This window comes from Musa acuminata, chromosome BXJ3-11 (assembly GCF_036884655.1).
Source record: "Musa acuminata AAA Group cultivar baxijiao chromosome BXJ3-11, Cavendish_Baxijiao_AAA, whole genome shotgun sequence".
In the NCBI taxonomy this organism is placed as follows: domain Eukaryota; kingdom Viridiplantae; phylum Streptophyta; class Magnoliopsida; order Zingiberales; family Musaceae; genus Musa; species Musa acuminata.
Window position 1 is genome coordinate 30,765,868 of NC_088359.1, and position 12,725 is coordinate 30,778,592.

The following is a 12,725-nucleotide window of genomic DNA, read 5'->3' on the forward strand; positions in this document are numbered from 1 at the left end:
TGCAGTCGATGTGTCCGGATTGCAACGCTAATGACAGTCCAAATTCCAAAACACTGGAGTCAGGATAGATTGATGTGTAGGAAAGCTCCGAGGCGACTGCAGCAATAATGAAGGAAGCCACAGAGGCATGTGTGGCGAGGCTTGACACCAGCGGGGAGGGGTGCAGCTAGCGTCTAAAAGCTGCACTGTGTAGCCCCATTCCTCGACCTCAGAAGAAGCAATCGTTTTTCCAGAAACACTGAGAAGGCCATATGTGGGGGAAATCTAGAGAGAGAGAGGTGCGGGCTCTGCGTTGCCGCTGTCGTGTATCACTGCGTCGAGTTCTGCCTGTCTTGTCTTTGGATGGTGCAACTACGGTGGAGGTACGATTTCTTCTCGGCCAACTGTTTGTGATTTGGTCTTCCAACTAAGATAAACTATGTAGCACAAATTACAATCATCGTGTCATGTATCCAATGATCAGTGGCCACAATGCTGACTGATTTAGTTCTTCCTATAGCTTGGCTTTTATAGCTCGAATTAACTGAAATAATTGTCCAATCGACTAACCTGAGTAGCCAATGATTCATTCGTTCTTCTCCGATTGAAGAAAACTATGAACGTATTACCTTCCGAAGAGGGGAAGGAACAAGTTATTCCGGCCATTGATATGAGTTGGGTTGGGCCCAAATTGCAATATTTTCCACAGCAAAAGTGCAAGAGGAGCCCACCATGTTCATAGTTTAGGTCTCGTTCTTGTACTGCACTGGTACATGTAGGATCTTCAAATCCATTTGACAGATCATACCGAATTAAAATTGAATCCAAATCAAACTTTGTGTGCAACCTTATGCCCCCTATGTTCATAGTCGGTATGGCTTGGTCATGTCTTAAAAGCATATCGACTCGAGATGGAGCTTGATTGGCTTCGTCCATGCTATGCACAACATATCGATATCAAGAGGGGGATTTATCCTTTCGATAGTTAAGTTTGTGAATGGGTTTTTGGTGTAAAAGGTTTGGTCTTCCTTTTTAGGCCAGGGGTCGGTATTTATACCTATGGGAATGGCTCGATTGTATTTTGATCGTTAATGATCGCCAATGCTTCATTTGATGCAATCATGTGAGCGGTTGGTCTGTATGTTCTTGACGATGTTGATCGGTTCGTCCGATCTCCCATTATGCGACATTGACTCATATAATTTTAGGTGGTATGAATTGGTTGTATATCATTCCCCGAGGTGGTTATGCTTTCTTCGAACACATGTCAGGTACATATTCCATGTCGACTATTCAGTGGTCACCGGCTATTGACACGTGAGCGATGATGAAATATTCCCTATCAAAAATTAGTTTAGAATTAATTATAAATAGTTTCAATTAAATATACTCTTCTTTTGTTCGGTTAATAATTTAAACTAGATCAATCTTATTTAAAAAAATCGACTCGATCAAATTCATTATCTTAAACTATTAAACGATTATAGCCAGCCGGTAAATCTCAAAAACTACTTTCCTTTAATTAAATCAAATAAAAAATAAATTCGATTGGGTTGGGCCCTAAGAGTTCCGTTGGAACCCGTTTCAACCCACCCTTAGCTTATATGTGCTTCATCATCGTCTCTCACCCTTCGCAATTGCTGGGTTCCACCCGGATGCTATCATCAACCTAACAAGTGGGTTTGCCAAGTCATGAAAGGATTTGGCAGTGGATCTCGACAGAGCGGGTGTCAGTCCCCAGTTAGCCGTATCCACCAATTCCTCCATTTCCCGGTCGTCGAAAGCTTCCTCGATATTAGATAGTGCCTTGGCTGCGCGAACGTCAGTCCACAACTCCAAGGAGATAAAACACGTCACAGATATATTTCCAGGCAGATGAAATGTGATATAATACATGGCTTATCTCCGTCCATGTCATTCAACCAACCCATTTTATTCCGGTCGCACCGATGCTTGCATTAGACATCCTTTCGTAATCCTAGCAATCCTTTTCTTCAGGAATATGTCGTACACATCGACGTGGTGTCATATGGGCGCTGTTCTTTCCAAAAAAGAACATGCACTGCGTTTCTTTCCAGAATTCATGAGATTAATCTACTTGTGTTGGAGAAAATGGTTATTAATGGCTGATTAACCACTCCAATTACGACATAGGCGTTATCCTCACCGGACCACCCGAGTCGGTCGCCCGCTGCCGTCGTTGTCCTGAGAACAACCACTCCAAGTAAATGCACGCGGCCGTCGTCCAATTTGGCTGTACGGGTGAGAAGTTCGTAGGTCATCATCATCCAGCAGTGCTTCATTTGCATACAGTATATATATATACCTCTCTCTCTCTCTCTCTCTCTCTCTCTCTCTGTGTGGAGATACTGTCGTGGAGCAGCAGCATGTGCAGTGGAGCTTATCAATATGTGGAAAGTTAGGTTGCGCGGCTCACAACTCGGTGCATTAATATTTGTGCCGGGGCTTCCTACTCGTTAAGTTGGTCTCGTCGCACGGTATGGCTGCACCACAATTGACGTCGAAGCGAGGTCGCGACATGCTCGCCAAAAGCTCGGATCGGCCCCTCAGCCCTCTCCGCATCAAGCAGGAGGGCAACTTCTACGCCAGGCTCCTCTCCAAGGAAAGCTCCCTGTCGGCCACCCCTTCCTTCAGGGTCTACTATGGCGTGTCGTCCGGCTCGGTGCCCTTCGTGTGGGAGTCGCAGCCGGGGACGCCCAAGGCCACCGTAGCCGCCGCAGGACTCCCTCCCCTCACCCCGCCGCCCTCCCACTTCCACCACCCCAGGAAGATCATGGCCACCAAGAAGAAGAGGAGAAGGGCGTCGAGGTTCAGCGTCCTAGCCACCTTATTCCGCAGGCTTATTCTAAGGAAGCCATGCATGCCGCGTTCGCCGTTGCCCTTCTCGCCGGTCTCCTCGTTAACGTCCTCCCCCTTCACTCGATTAAGCTCCTCGAATTCTCTGCAGCGGTCTTCCTTCTCCTCCGGAGGGGACGACGACGACGACTCGGATGGCGGATCAACGAGATCCATGCTTTGCTTTCCGGTACAGCGGATCCCACGCATCAGCCTATTCCGTCGACGCCGTGATCACAAGAAAACACTGGTCCGGAAGCACGGAAAAGGATCTGCTTAAAGAGTTAGTGTTTCCCTGTAAAGTTGCTCTCCTCCTCTGCTCTTCGTTACTCCACATACTTGACAGGATGGTGATCAGCATCGGCCAGTCCAGTTTGATGGTTGCTTTCACATGTGTTTCTGTTTCTTCTCACCAAATGGTGTATCATAATATGACTTCGGAAGATAACCGTGTGGATGAAAACGATAGAAATGTGTCTCAAAATGCATCGGTCATGCCTTATCTGATCCGGTGACTTCAAACAATTTAAGAAACTGGAAACATTCGACCTGCTGCTGCTATATGGTCGATGAGTCGATGACCCAAATGGGTCTGGAATTTAGGTGGCTCTTTCAATGCCAAAGAACCGAAAGTAGCTACAGCTTACCTTGTATTTAATTCCAGTCAACTGGGAGCATGTGAGTATTTAATTACTCCTTCACATCGACAAAAGGAACTTAAGTGTTGAGAGCGCCTTAGAGTAAGTTGGAAATTGTACACGATAAAACAAAAAACATCTGTTGAGAGTGGGATTTGAACCCACGCCCTTTCGGACCAGAACCTTAATCTGGCGCCTTAGACCAACTCGGCCATCTCAACTGATGATTTAAATGGTGAATATTATATTTTATATATCTTTAAAGTAAGTTGGAAATTGTACATCGATAAAACAAAAAACATCTGTTGAGAGTGGGATTTGAACCCACGCCCTTTCGGACCAGAACCTTAATCTGGCGCCTTAGACCAACTCGGCCATCTCAACTGATGATTTAAATGGTGAATATTATTTTTTATATACCTTTAAAGTAAGTTGGAAATTGTACATCGATAAAACAAAAAACATCTGTTGAGAGTGGGATTTGAACCCACACCCTTTCGGACCAGAACCTTAATCTGGCGCCTTAGACCAACTCGGCCATCTCAACATCTAATCACTTTTTAACTTATTTCCTTTATATCTAATTTTTTTCTTATTTGGGGTGCCTCCACAAGCTATAGAATGGTAGTTCGACGAAATTTGTATCCCTTTCGTTAACCAGCGTGATCTCACCTTCCACTTTCAACGTAGTTCTGACTGGGTGACTACAAATTTCTCCTCGTTCATCTTGCTGGATCAAGTGATTTCCGATAGATACTAAACCCAAGAACGATAACTGTGAAATCTTGATCTAAACAATTGACCTCAATCAAGAAGTAGACAATGAGAAGGATAGGATTTAATATTCATTTATTATCTCAACTATTAAGCTGCGAACAGAAGACACCAAGCGACAGTACATGCTTTTAATGCATACAATACGGCAATGAGCACATTCGGTAGGAGCCAAAGAAAGCGTAAAAACTCTGGGTCCCCAAACTGTTGGGCAGGTCCCCTACGTACGATTACCTTGCAGGAATTGAAGCCTTGATCCGATGCTCTGAAGAGGGTTCGTTAATTGATCTTCCTGCAGTTCTTCCTGATCTCGCCGTTGGAGCCTGTGAGGGGCTTGATGTCGCCCATCTTGATCATTCCCGACACGAAGTCTGAGAAGAAGGTGCCGGTGCTGCTGATGTAGGCCTTGACCAGGGAGTCGGTGGAGTCACTGACGTTGTACAGCTGCTGATCCGAGTGCAGGAGGCCCTTGAAGCGGACGAGGTTCTTGTAGTAGTTGTTGTCGAAGGCGGTGGGGGTCTGCAGGTCCAGAGGCGCCAGGTTGTTGTCCCCGGAGCCGGAGGCGCTAGGGCAGTTCGCCTGCCTCTTCTTGGCAAAAGAGGCGTCGATGTTGGTGTCGTTGTAGATGTGTCCCCGGAAGGACGTGCACCTTGCTAGCCCAATGGTGTGAGAACCTGGGAACGTAGAAGAAGAAGAAGAACAAGAACAACAGCCCTCGCATTAATAATCTCCGCTATTTGTTTCAATAACTAAGTCGTTAAGGATTCTAATTGGTCTTTAAACCATTGGCGTTTCTTTTATGGTTGTGGGAGCACATGCCTTTGCCGGGCAAGAGAAAGATGACAACAGTCACGAGTGTAGGACCGGGCGAGCCCTGCCGACACACCCCCTGACCTCCACTAGATAAGAAAGCAGAAGCTAACACAACCTAAGAACTTACCTCTCTCCTCCATAATTTATATCCTTCCTATGAGTAAGATGATTTTATGAAGAACAATTCTATCAGTACGATGTTTTTCTTCTTCTTCTTCTTTTGAATTCATAAATCCGCATTAGTTTGTCGTAAATTATATTACCAATCTCAAAGCTTAGATCCAACCCTACTAATAATCTAGGTTTCTAAGTTCTACTCCTGGGGTTGTGGCGTTTCCGGTCTCCAATACTTACCACTGGTCATTCTTTAGATTCAAAGAGAACCGAATGATAAAAGTTGGTCGATGCTAATCTATGATTCTTGTCTTTTTCTTCCTGAACAGTAGTCGAACAATTTCGTGCTTTGGCAGCAGATTCCCGTCTTTTTCTTCATGAATTGAAGTTGAATGGTTCCATCACTTTATCGCTTTTCATGTGCCAATCGCAAGGTGACAACTCATGTCTTTGTCATAAGGGGCACCCTTAATTTGACACGATCACCTCTTGCACTGCTGATGGCACAGAAAAGCGAGTGCAGATTGATATAATAATCTGCGGGTAATGTTAGATGAATCTATTGTGTTCGTATAATCTGGCAAGTTGTTTGTATGATGCATCGAAAGTAAGTGTTCTCTGCATTGCCATAGCTTCGATCCTTACCAGAGAGTGCGACCATGTCTTTAGTCGAGAGACCCTTGGCTGAGAACTTGGAGATGAGATTGCTAAGCGATGAGGTCGGTGGGGGGATCTGCTTGTTAGCTTTGGATATGCTTGCTCTCCTGGAGTCCCTCCTCCCCAGCTTCACATCCCAGTTAGGCCCTCCGAGCTGCAAGACGAGCTCTTCTACGGTCCATTAAAAGCTTACTCTAAATGACATATACAGATAGAACATCAGCACTACCCACAATGACTACTGAATCTCTTGCAGCGACCGCCAAGATATCCGCACACGACACCACCCCCGGGCACGCCTTCTCCACCGCAGTCTTGATTTGGTCTATGACTTCGAACCCTCTGATGGAGTTGTTGTTTGGCTTAGCGGTCTTCTCCCCCGTGAAGGTGGGTGTGTCATCCAGCAGCACCGACCCATCGCACCCCTGAATACGTATATACATGCGTACATGAAACATAGACATGCCGGGCGAAGAAGAAGGAGACACAGCTGATGTTGTGTGGGCAAGGGAGGATTACAAGAACAAAGCAGTCATGGAAGAAGAGGCGAAGGACGGATGCACCCAACCGCTTCTCTTTCGAGATTGCAGACCGGACAACGGGTTTCACCGTGCTAAACAGCTTGGGGCACGACGAGGAATAGAAGCTGGTGGATAGCTGCGCAGAGGTGCCGCCGAGAAGGAGAAGTAGAACCAAGGCTGCAGAGGCAAAGACCGTGGAAGAGGAAGCCATCGGAGCGCAGAGAGTTCCTGCGATGGCCAGGCCACCACATGTATCATTAGGTCGACATATATAGGAGGGGTGCCCGAGCGGGTGTTGCTTTCGTGATGGCTGCATCGTAAACCTACAGCGTTGGGATGGTTTGCATGGCACCAAATGACAGCGTAGGTGCGGCAGACGAATTACCAGTGCCGGAGGGGAAAAGGACAGAGCTATTATTGTGTGACACATCTTCGACATGGAAAGATCATAGTGACCTTATTGCCTAAATATCAAGAAAACAGATGCGATTAGCTTTCTGTCACTCCCCTCCCCTGAAATTACATTATTATTATTATTATTATTTTCGTCGTAGTAATTCTTTTCTTGGAAGTCAAAGTGTATTTATTTATTGGACGGTTAAACCCATAGGCGTCCTGTGACTCGAGCACACATCACCTCATCTTCCCTAACTTTTGCTTTCTCTCAGAAGGAAAAGTGACTAAAGGTGAATCCACAGGCTTCATGTGACTAAAAAAGATGAGTCTATCGTTCATCTCCTTGGGAAGGAATTCAAATTAGATGCATTAAATTATTGAGATTAAATCACTGATCCAAAATATTTAAATCTAATTCCGGATTTTAAGATCCATTTAATAATTATTTAATATATTTTAAGTAGGGAGTCAATGACCCACATGTCAATTATATCAATATCCATCAAAGTTCCTAAAGTGTTGGTTCTCTGAGCGATCTAACAATCCAATCCAACCTGTTGGTAATCTGAGTAGATTACTGCTCATTCATCAGACTCTTATAAATTAATTTATATTTTTTTAAATATTCTATCGATCATGTGTTGCATTTACTATAATTTTTTATTGTAGGAATAAAAAGACAACAATTATTCTTTTTTCTTTAAGCGTTATAGTGGGTTAGTGGTTCTAAAAGAAATAATACATTAATTAAAACCAATAGATTGCCTATGATATGGAACCTTGACACATGAAGCTATGTGACATATGAGCTAACCGAGTACAAAAGTAAAAGTTGCCATCAATCATTTAAGTTGGTGTGTGATGCAATCTACATGGGGTCAACCATATCTTTCTTGCCTTCCCCAATGCATGGAATCTCCTTGTAGGTAGCCATGTCAAGCCAGAAGCTGTTCCACTGCCAACACATTATTGTGCTTGTGTTCTCATCAAAGTCCACAACAGCAAAGCAGTAGGGACGAATGCCGGTTGTCATTTTCTTGCGTCGAAGTCTTATCAACTATATTAAACCATGTTATTTTCGTGTCAAAAACAAGAAAAAGTAGAGAAAGCCGATCCAAAATTAAGAAAAAGTGGAGAGTCACACGGCTATTATGCCACCGAAAATGACAAAAAGCCAATTCATGAATATGTCACATTGATTAAATTATAATAAATAATAAATAATATTTCTTTGACCACTAACAACTAAAGAAGGATGTTTTATAAAAGTTAACCTTTTAGGTGTTCGATGGATGACATGATAAATTTTTTCAACATCAATCTTCATACAAAGGGAGGTTAAACATCACATCACATCACACATGATCGTCACTTTAAATATGACTAATTATAGATTATCTTTTGTAATTAATTTTCAAAAGTTATATTGAAATATAAAAGTAAAATATTTAAAATTTCTTTCTCTTTCTTATTTTTAATCCTATAAAAATATCTTTTTAAACCTATAAAATTATCTTAATATTTTACTTTCATAAGTATAGGATCCGAAGGACTGAAATACTAAAAATAACTAATTAACTCTTTTGAACAACACTAATTCTCTAAATAGAGGGTTAGAGTTGGTGAACAAGATGAGATGTAAAGTAAATAATTATGGGCGAATTTTTGAGAAAATTCTTTTTTTTTTTTTCAAAAATATCTAATTTTGTAATAATATTTTTTAATAAATAAAATACCTTCAGTCACTTATTCTCTCATATTTTTTTTTTCATTTTTTCTATGGACGATTCAATTACAGTATTTTTATATTATATTAATATTATCAATAATAGTGGAAAAACATTAACCATTCCACTCGGGAGACATCCACAAGCATCCGTTGGACGCTCCCATCAATCATGTATGTTCCCATGTGGTGGAGCCAATTTGGTCCATCGAGCATCCCGAAGACGACGTATGAGCATCGATTGCCGCGGGGCCATGTCATGTACGAACCTTTGACAATGGGATCGATCGTCAACATCACCTTTTACCTATGCAAACCAGCCGTCGGACAGAGAAAAGCCACGCAACATATGAGTTCTCACAATGTTGGTTGGCGCTTGCAATCTTCTTTCTCTCGTTGATTCTACCGGAGTGATTTTTTGGGTATTGTTTTTGCTGATCTCGTTGTGGCATTTCGACAAGCAGGTTGATGTTGCTGCCCTGGCCCCTCCGACACGGACGTCTGTTCGATTCCGAAGGTCTTGGCTCCACTGCCTCTGAAGGTATACGCAAAACGAAGATAGAACGCATCTTTTCCCCTCCATGCTCAAAACTAACTGCGTAATCTTGTCGGCATCTTTATGTTCAACGCATGCTTGGCTACTTGTATTAGGAGCTTTGCTGTTCTTAATGAAATAAGTGATGTCAAAGGATTAACCATGTCGGGCAGTTACTTTGGTTGTTGCAATTGAACTCTTCCTCTCTTGAATGCATTATTTTCATGTTTTCTTGCATTTGATGGTACATTTGCCGCTCCAAAACCAATTTTGGTCGCCACCAACCCATAGATGCACCTCTGTGCTGCGAGGGAGACTTTGAACGTTCGACGGTGCAGATACTCTGCTACTGCTTGCTTTTTCGTTGTGTTCTTTTTCACCAAAGGTTCTGGATTGACAAGATGCTTTCAACTTTGAAATAGATCTGATGAGTGATCTCTTGATCATGAGAAGTCTCAAACAATCAAGTCATATATGTAATGAACATAAATTCCTGATCCTAATTCTACTCATTATTGGCTGTTATCCTGTGCGAGGTATTTCGATTGAAATTCAACTTGTCAAGATATTTTTTGTTTTAGTACTTAAAAGAATAGCTTTGTGAATCTTTTGTAGATATTTGTTGCTAGTATTTCTTCCTTGATAGTGCATTTACCCTAAAGAAAAGAAGGAACCTTTTTTTGTTCTTGTTGGTGCTCATTATATTGTGGTGCGGATGATATTTACACTCTCAACTGTTCTTATAACTCTTATTGCTCTGTACTCATGGAAATATATGACAGATTTCATATCTATATCCCCAAGGAGTTTCAAGATAGAATCCTGTCTTATAAACAGTTGATGTGGGTTTAACGTACATAGTTTTGTTTGTATACCTAATGATGTTCGATAACATTTCCTGCTTTGGAATTAGTCAATCTTTCGTCTCCCATTAGTTTCTTGGAACCTGTTTCTGTGACTGCAATTTAGTCTTGTGCTTTGATTGTAAATGTGGAGGATATCTGTCTTAGTGTACGGGTTGTGCTCCTAATGTTGTCATATTTCTGTTTCTTCATATGTATATTTCATTTTGCTATTGTAGTATCAATTTGACATTATTGTATTTCTTTACTTCAAGTCTTGCATTATATTGGCTCATATCTATTGACATATTCTTGTACAATTTTCAATGTCATGCATGGCTTCTTAGATATGAGTCGTTTGTTACTAGTGAGTTTTACATTAGCAAATGTCTACTGATAAAACTTGGGCCTTGCAAGCATATTAGGCAAAAAAACTCAGAGAAGTTTGCTGCCTATCAAGTCTTGAAAGGGTCCGTTTGCCTCTCTTATACTGGATCTTGTAAGTGAATCCTGTTTAATCTTCTAATGTCTTATGCATGTCATATGCTATCTACCATATTTTAGCATCTTGTCTACCTTACAGCATTCCTAAATTGTTCACCTTTTGCACAATCTTCTCCTTAGGAATCATGAACTGTGAACTCGATCTCTACTTCCTTGCTCAGAAATTGTTGAAGCTCAGACACAGTTCAACTTCAGTCCCTTGCAGTTTAGGGCTCTGTAAACTTAGTCGACAAGTTAACTAACCTAATATTTCCTATATTTTGCCACAACATGCTAGAATTATCACACCGACACGTTTGATGTTGAAGTCTAATGTAATACTTTGGTTTTCATATTGCGTAATCATATTTAGATGTGCTTCGAGTGTAACACCATTTTCATGAATGATTAGGTGCATCAAGCTTGCAGAAGTTTCATCATTTTCATTTTTTCACAGTTATGTAAGATATCAAATGCATTTTTCCTTTGTAGGTTTTCTTAACAAAACATTATAAAATTGTCATTGACTCGAAATCAAAATCCACTACAAGAGCTGTAATCTTGGTAAGATTCTGTATATGTTAATCTGCAAACATTCTTGAAGTGTGTTAATGTGACCCTCAAACTCAACTACAGTATATAGAAACTTACAAACAAAAGATCTGAGATACAGCATTGATATGTAAAATAATGTTTTAGTATCAACACAAGGTTGATCAAGTTCTACCTTCTTTAGTTAATAGAATTAACATGCAATTGTTTTCCCTATTTACATCTACAATGACTATCAATGTAGATGTTTCTGACAATAACTCTGGCGCAACAGGGTCCAGTTACTATATGAACCTCCTGTTAGAAGAAATTTAGTAAAATTATTTATGGCAATCTAAAGATTGAGATTTTCAATCAATGTATATCTCTTTGCATAATATTGATGACATGATATGTGTGAAGCCTTCCACGATGTGCATATCTCTTTGCATACTTGTCAAACCTCGTTTTTCAGATTTATGTAAGGAAGATAGAAGAAATGAGCTTCTAATCATTCCATGGTGGTGGAAACTCATTCATGATTATGGACAAGGTATTCTGATCCTTCTTGTTGTCTCTGCTAATTCTATTACACTGGCCTAATGCCTTGAACTTGTTTCAGAGCCCAAGGGATTGTCATAGACAGAGAAGAGTGAGCGAAAATAAGATAAATGGAGAAGAAAACCTTGTGAAGCTTCGAAAGTTGAGTTTTTCCAATTGGTTTTGATTAGCTTAAATCTCAATCGTATTCTTTATGAAGTTAAATGCAGGGCTGCTTATACAACATGATTATTTCATCTGTCCTCTAATTTATTAAGATCAATCTGTTGTGACTTTGAAGCACTTGTCTGGGAACATTAAAATTGGGAATTAGTGCCTCATTTTAATTTTTCATTTAGGAAACTTTATGATCGAAAAAGTTGACTATAGATGGTTACAGAGAACCGAGATTAACATCTGTCATGTTTGTCATGGTTGATGAAGAGAAGTATGAGATTTACATCATGAACAAGTTTGAGATCAATATATGTCATGTTTGTCAATAAATAATTATTTCTAGGGTTAGCCCAATAGAGTCGCTACTTGGAGTCTCCAAGGGTGGAAAGGTTCCATAGATAATCTTTTTTTTGTTTTAAGTCAGAAAATTTATTGTGTGATTTTGATAAGGGACAAATAAATAGTAAAAGATAACAGAGTGACTATTCTTATCACCTTTGTTTTCTCATTTCTCATATCATATGGAGATATAAATTGGATGGTGTCAGGAAAACTACAATATAATTATCACAACAATTTTCTTTTATCCTATATGGTGGTGTCAGAGTGTCCTTCAAATCTCTAATATATTCGTATTAATTTGTTCTGAATGATTAATCTTTTTTTGGTATCGCACACTAAAATAACAAGATATCGCATCATAGTATATTTCAATGTTTATTATTAGAATAATATATTGAAATCGAGGTGCTATTCCGAGATAAAATATTAACCTAAGAATGTCAATATGGATATATCGACGATAGAATACCATGTAAATACCGATGTGATCACATGTTATTAACATATGATATTAACATGTAAATATGGACTTGGATTTGGATTTGGGTAACTTACGATGGAGTGGTAGTGGCAAACCCCTCGAGAAGTGAATGGGTGGATTGGTGCGTGGGCATGCCAATGATTAGGGTGGTAGAGTAGACACGTGAATGAAATAAGGGTACGTGCATGGTTTGTCCCTAATGGCATGCAGACAACCTAGTAAGCCACAATGGTGTGAGAGTCATCACCACAACCATCCAACCACTGTACGTATTGCTATCCTCCACCTCCCACTGAGCTGTCATCGACGTTGTATCACGG

The 12,725-nt window shown here is 40.8% G+C and overlaps 1 protein-coding gene and 3 non-coding genes across 4 annotated transcripts; all 4 read right to left on the reverse strand.

Moving 5' to 3' along the window:
• Nucleotides 1-3,613: 3,613 nt before the first annotated feature.
• On the reverse strand, nucleotides 3,614-3,694 carry TRNAL-AAG (transfer RNA leucine (anticodon AAG)). The gene has a single exon. It is a non-coding gene; the product is annotated as a tRNA-Leu (tRNA).
• Nucleotides 3,695-3,776: 82 nt separating this feature from the next.
• TRNAL-AAG (transfer RNA leucine (anticodon AAG)) lies at nucleotides 3,777-3,857 on the reverse strand. The gene has a single exon. It is a non-coding gene; the product is annotated as a tRNA-Leu (tRNA).
• An 82-nt stretch (nucleotides 3,858-3,939) lies between these two features.
• TRNAL-AAG (transfer RNA leucine (anticodon AAG)) lies at nucleotides 3,940-4,020 on the reverse strand. Its single transcript has one exon. It is a non-coding gene; the product is annotated as a tRNA-Leu (tRNA).
• Nucleotides 4,021-4,305: 285 nt separating this feature from the next.
• LOC135652116 (peroxidase 4-like) lies at nucleotides 4,306-6,728 on the reverse strand. Its single transcript, XM_065172833.1, has 4 exons — nucleotides 6,351-6,728; nucleotides 6,065-6,256; nucleotides 5,820-5,985; nucleotides 4,306-4,921 (listed from the first exon to the last, which is right to left on the reverse strand). The coding sequence occupies exons 1-4, from the start codon at nucleotides 6,666-6,668 to the stop codon at nucleotides 4,527-4,529; spliced, it is 1,071 nt and encodes a 356-aa protein (XP_065028905.1). The 5' UTR covers nucleotides 6,669-6,728; the 3' UTR covers nucleotides 4,306-4,526.
• Between the last annotated feature and the right edge of the window lie 5,997 nt (nucleotides 6,729-12,725).

Coding starts and splice junctions, on each gene's coding strand:
- LOC135652116 (XM_065172833.1), bottom strand. CDS start 6,668: ATGCAGCCATCACGAAAGCAACACCCGCTCGGGCACCCCTCCTATATA. Junction 6,257..6,350: donor TCCATGACTGCTTTGTTCTT/GTAATCCTCCCT, acceptor ATACGTATTCAG/GGGTGCGATGGGTCGGTGCT. Junction 5,986..6,064: donor CAAGAGATTCAGTAGTCATT/GTGGGTAGTGCT, acceptor CTCGTCTTGCAG/CTCGGAGGGCCTAACTGGGA.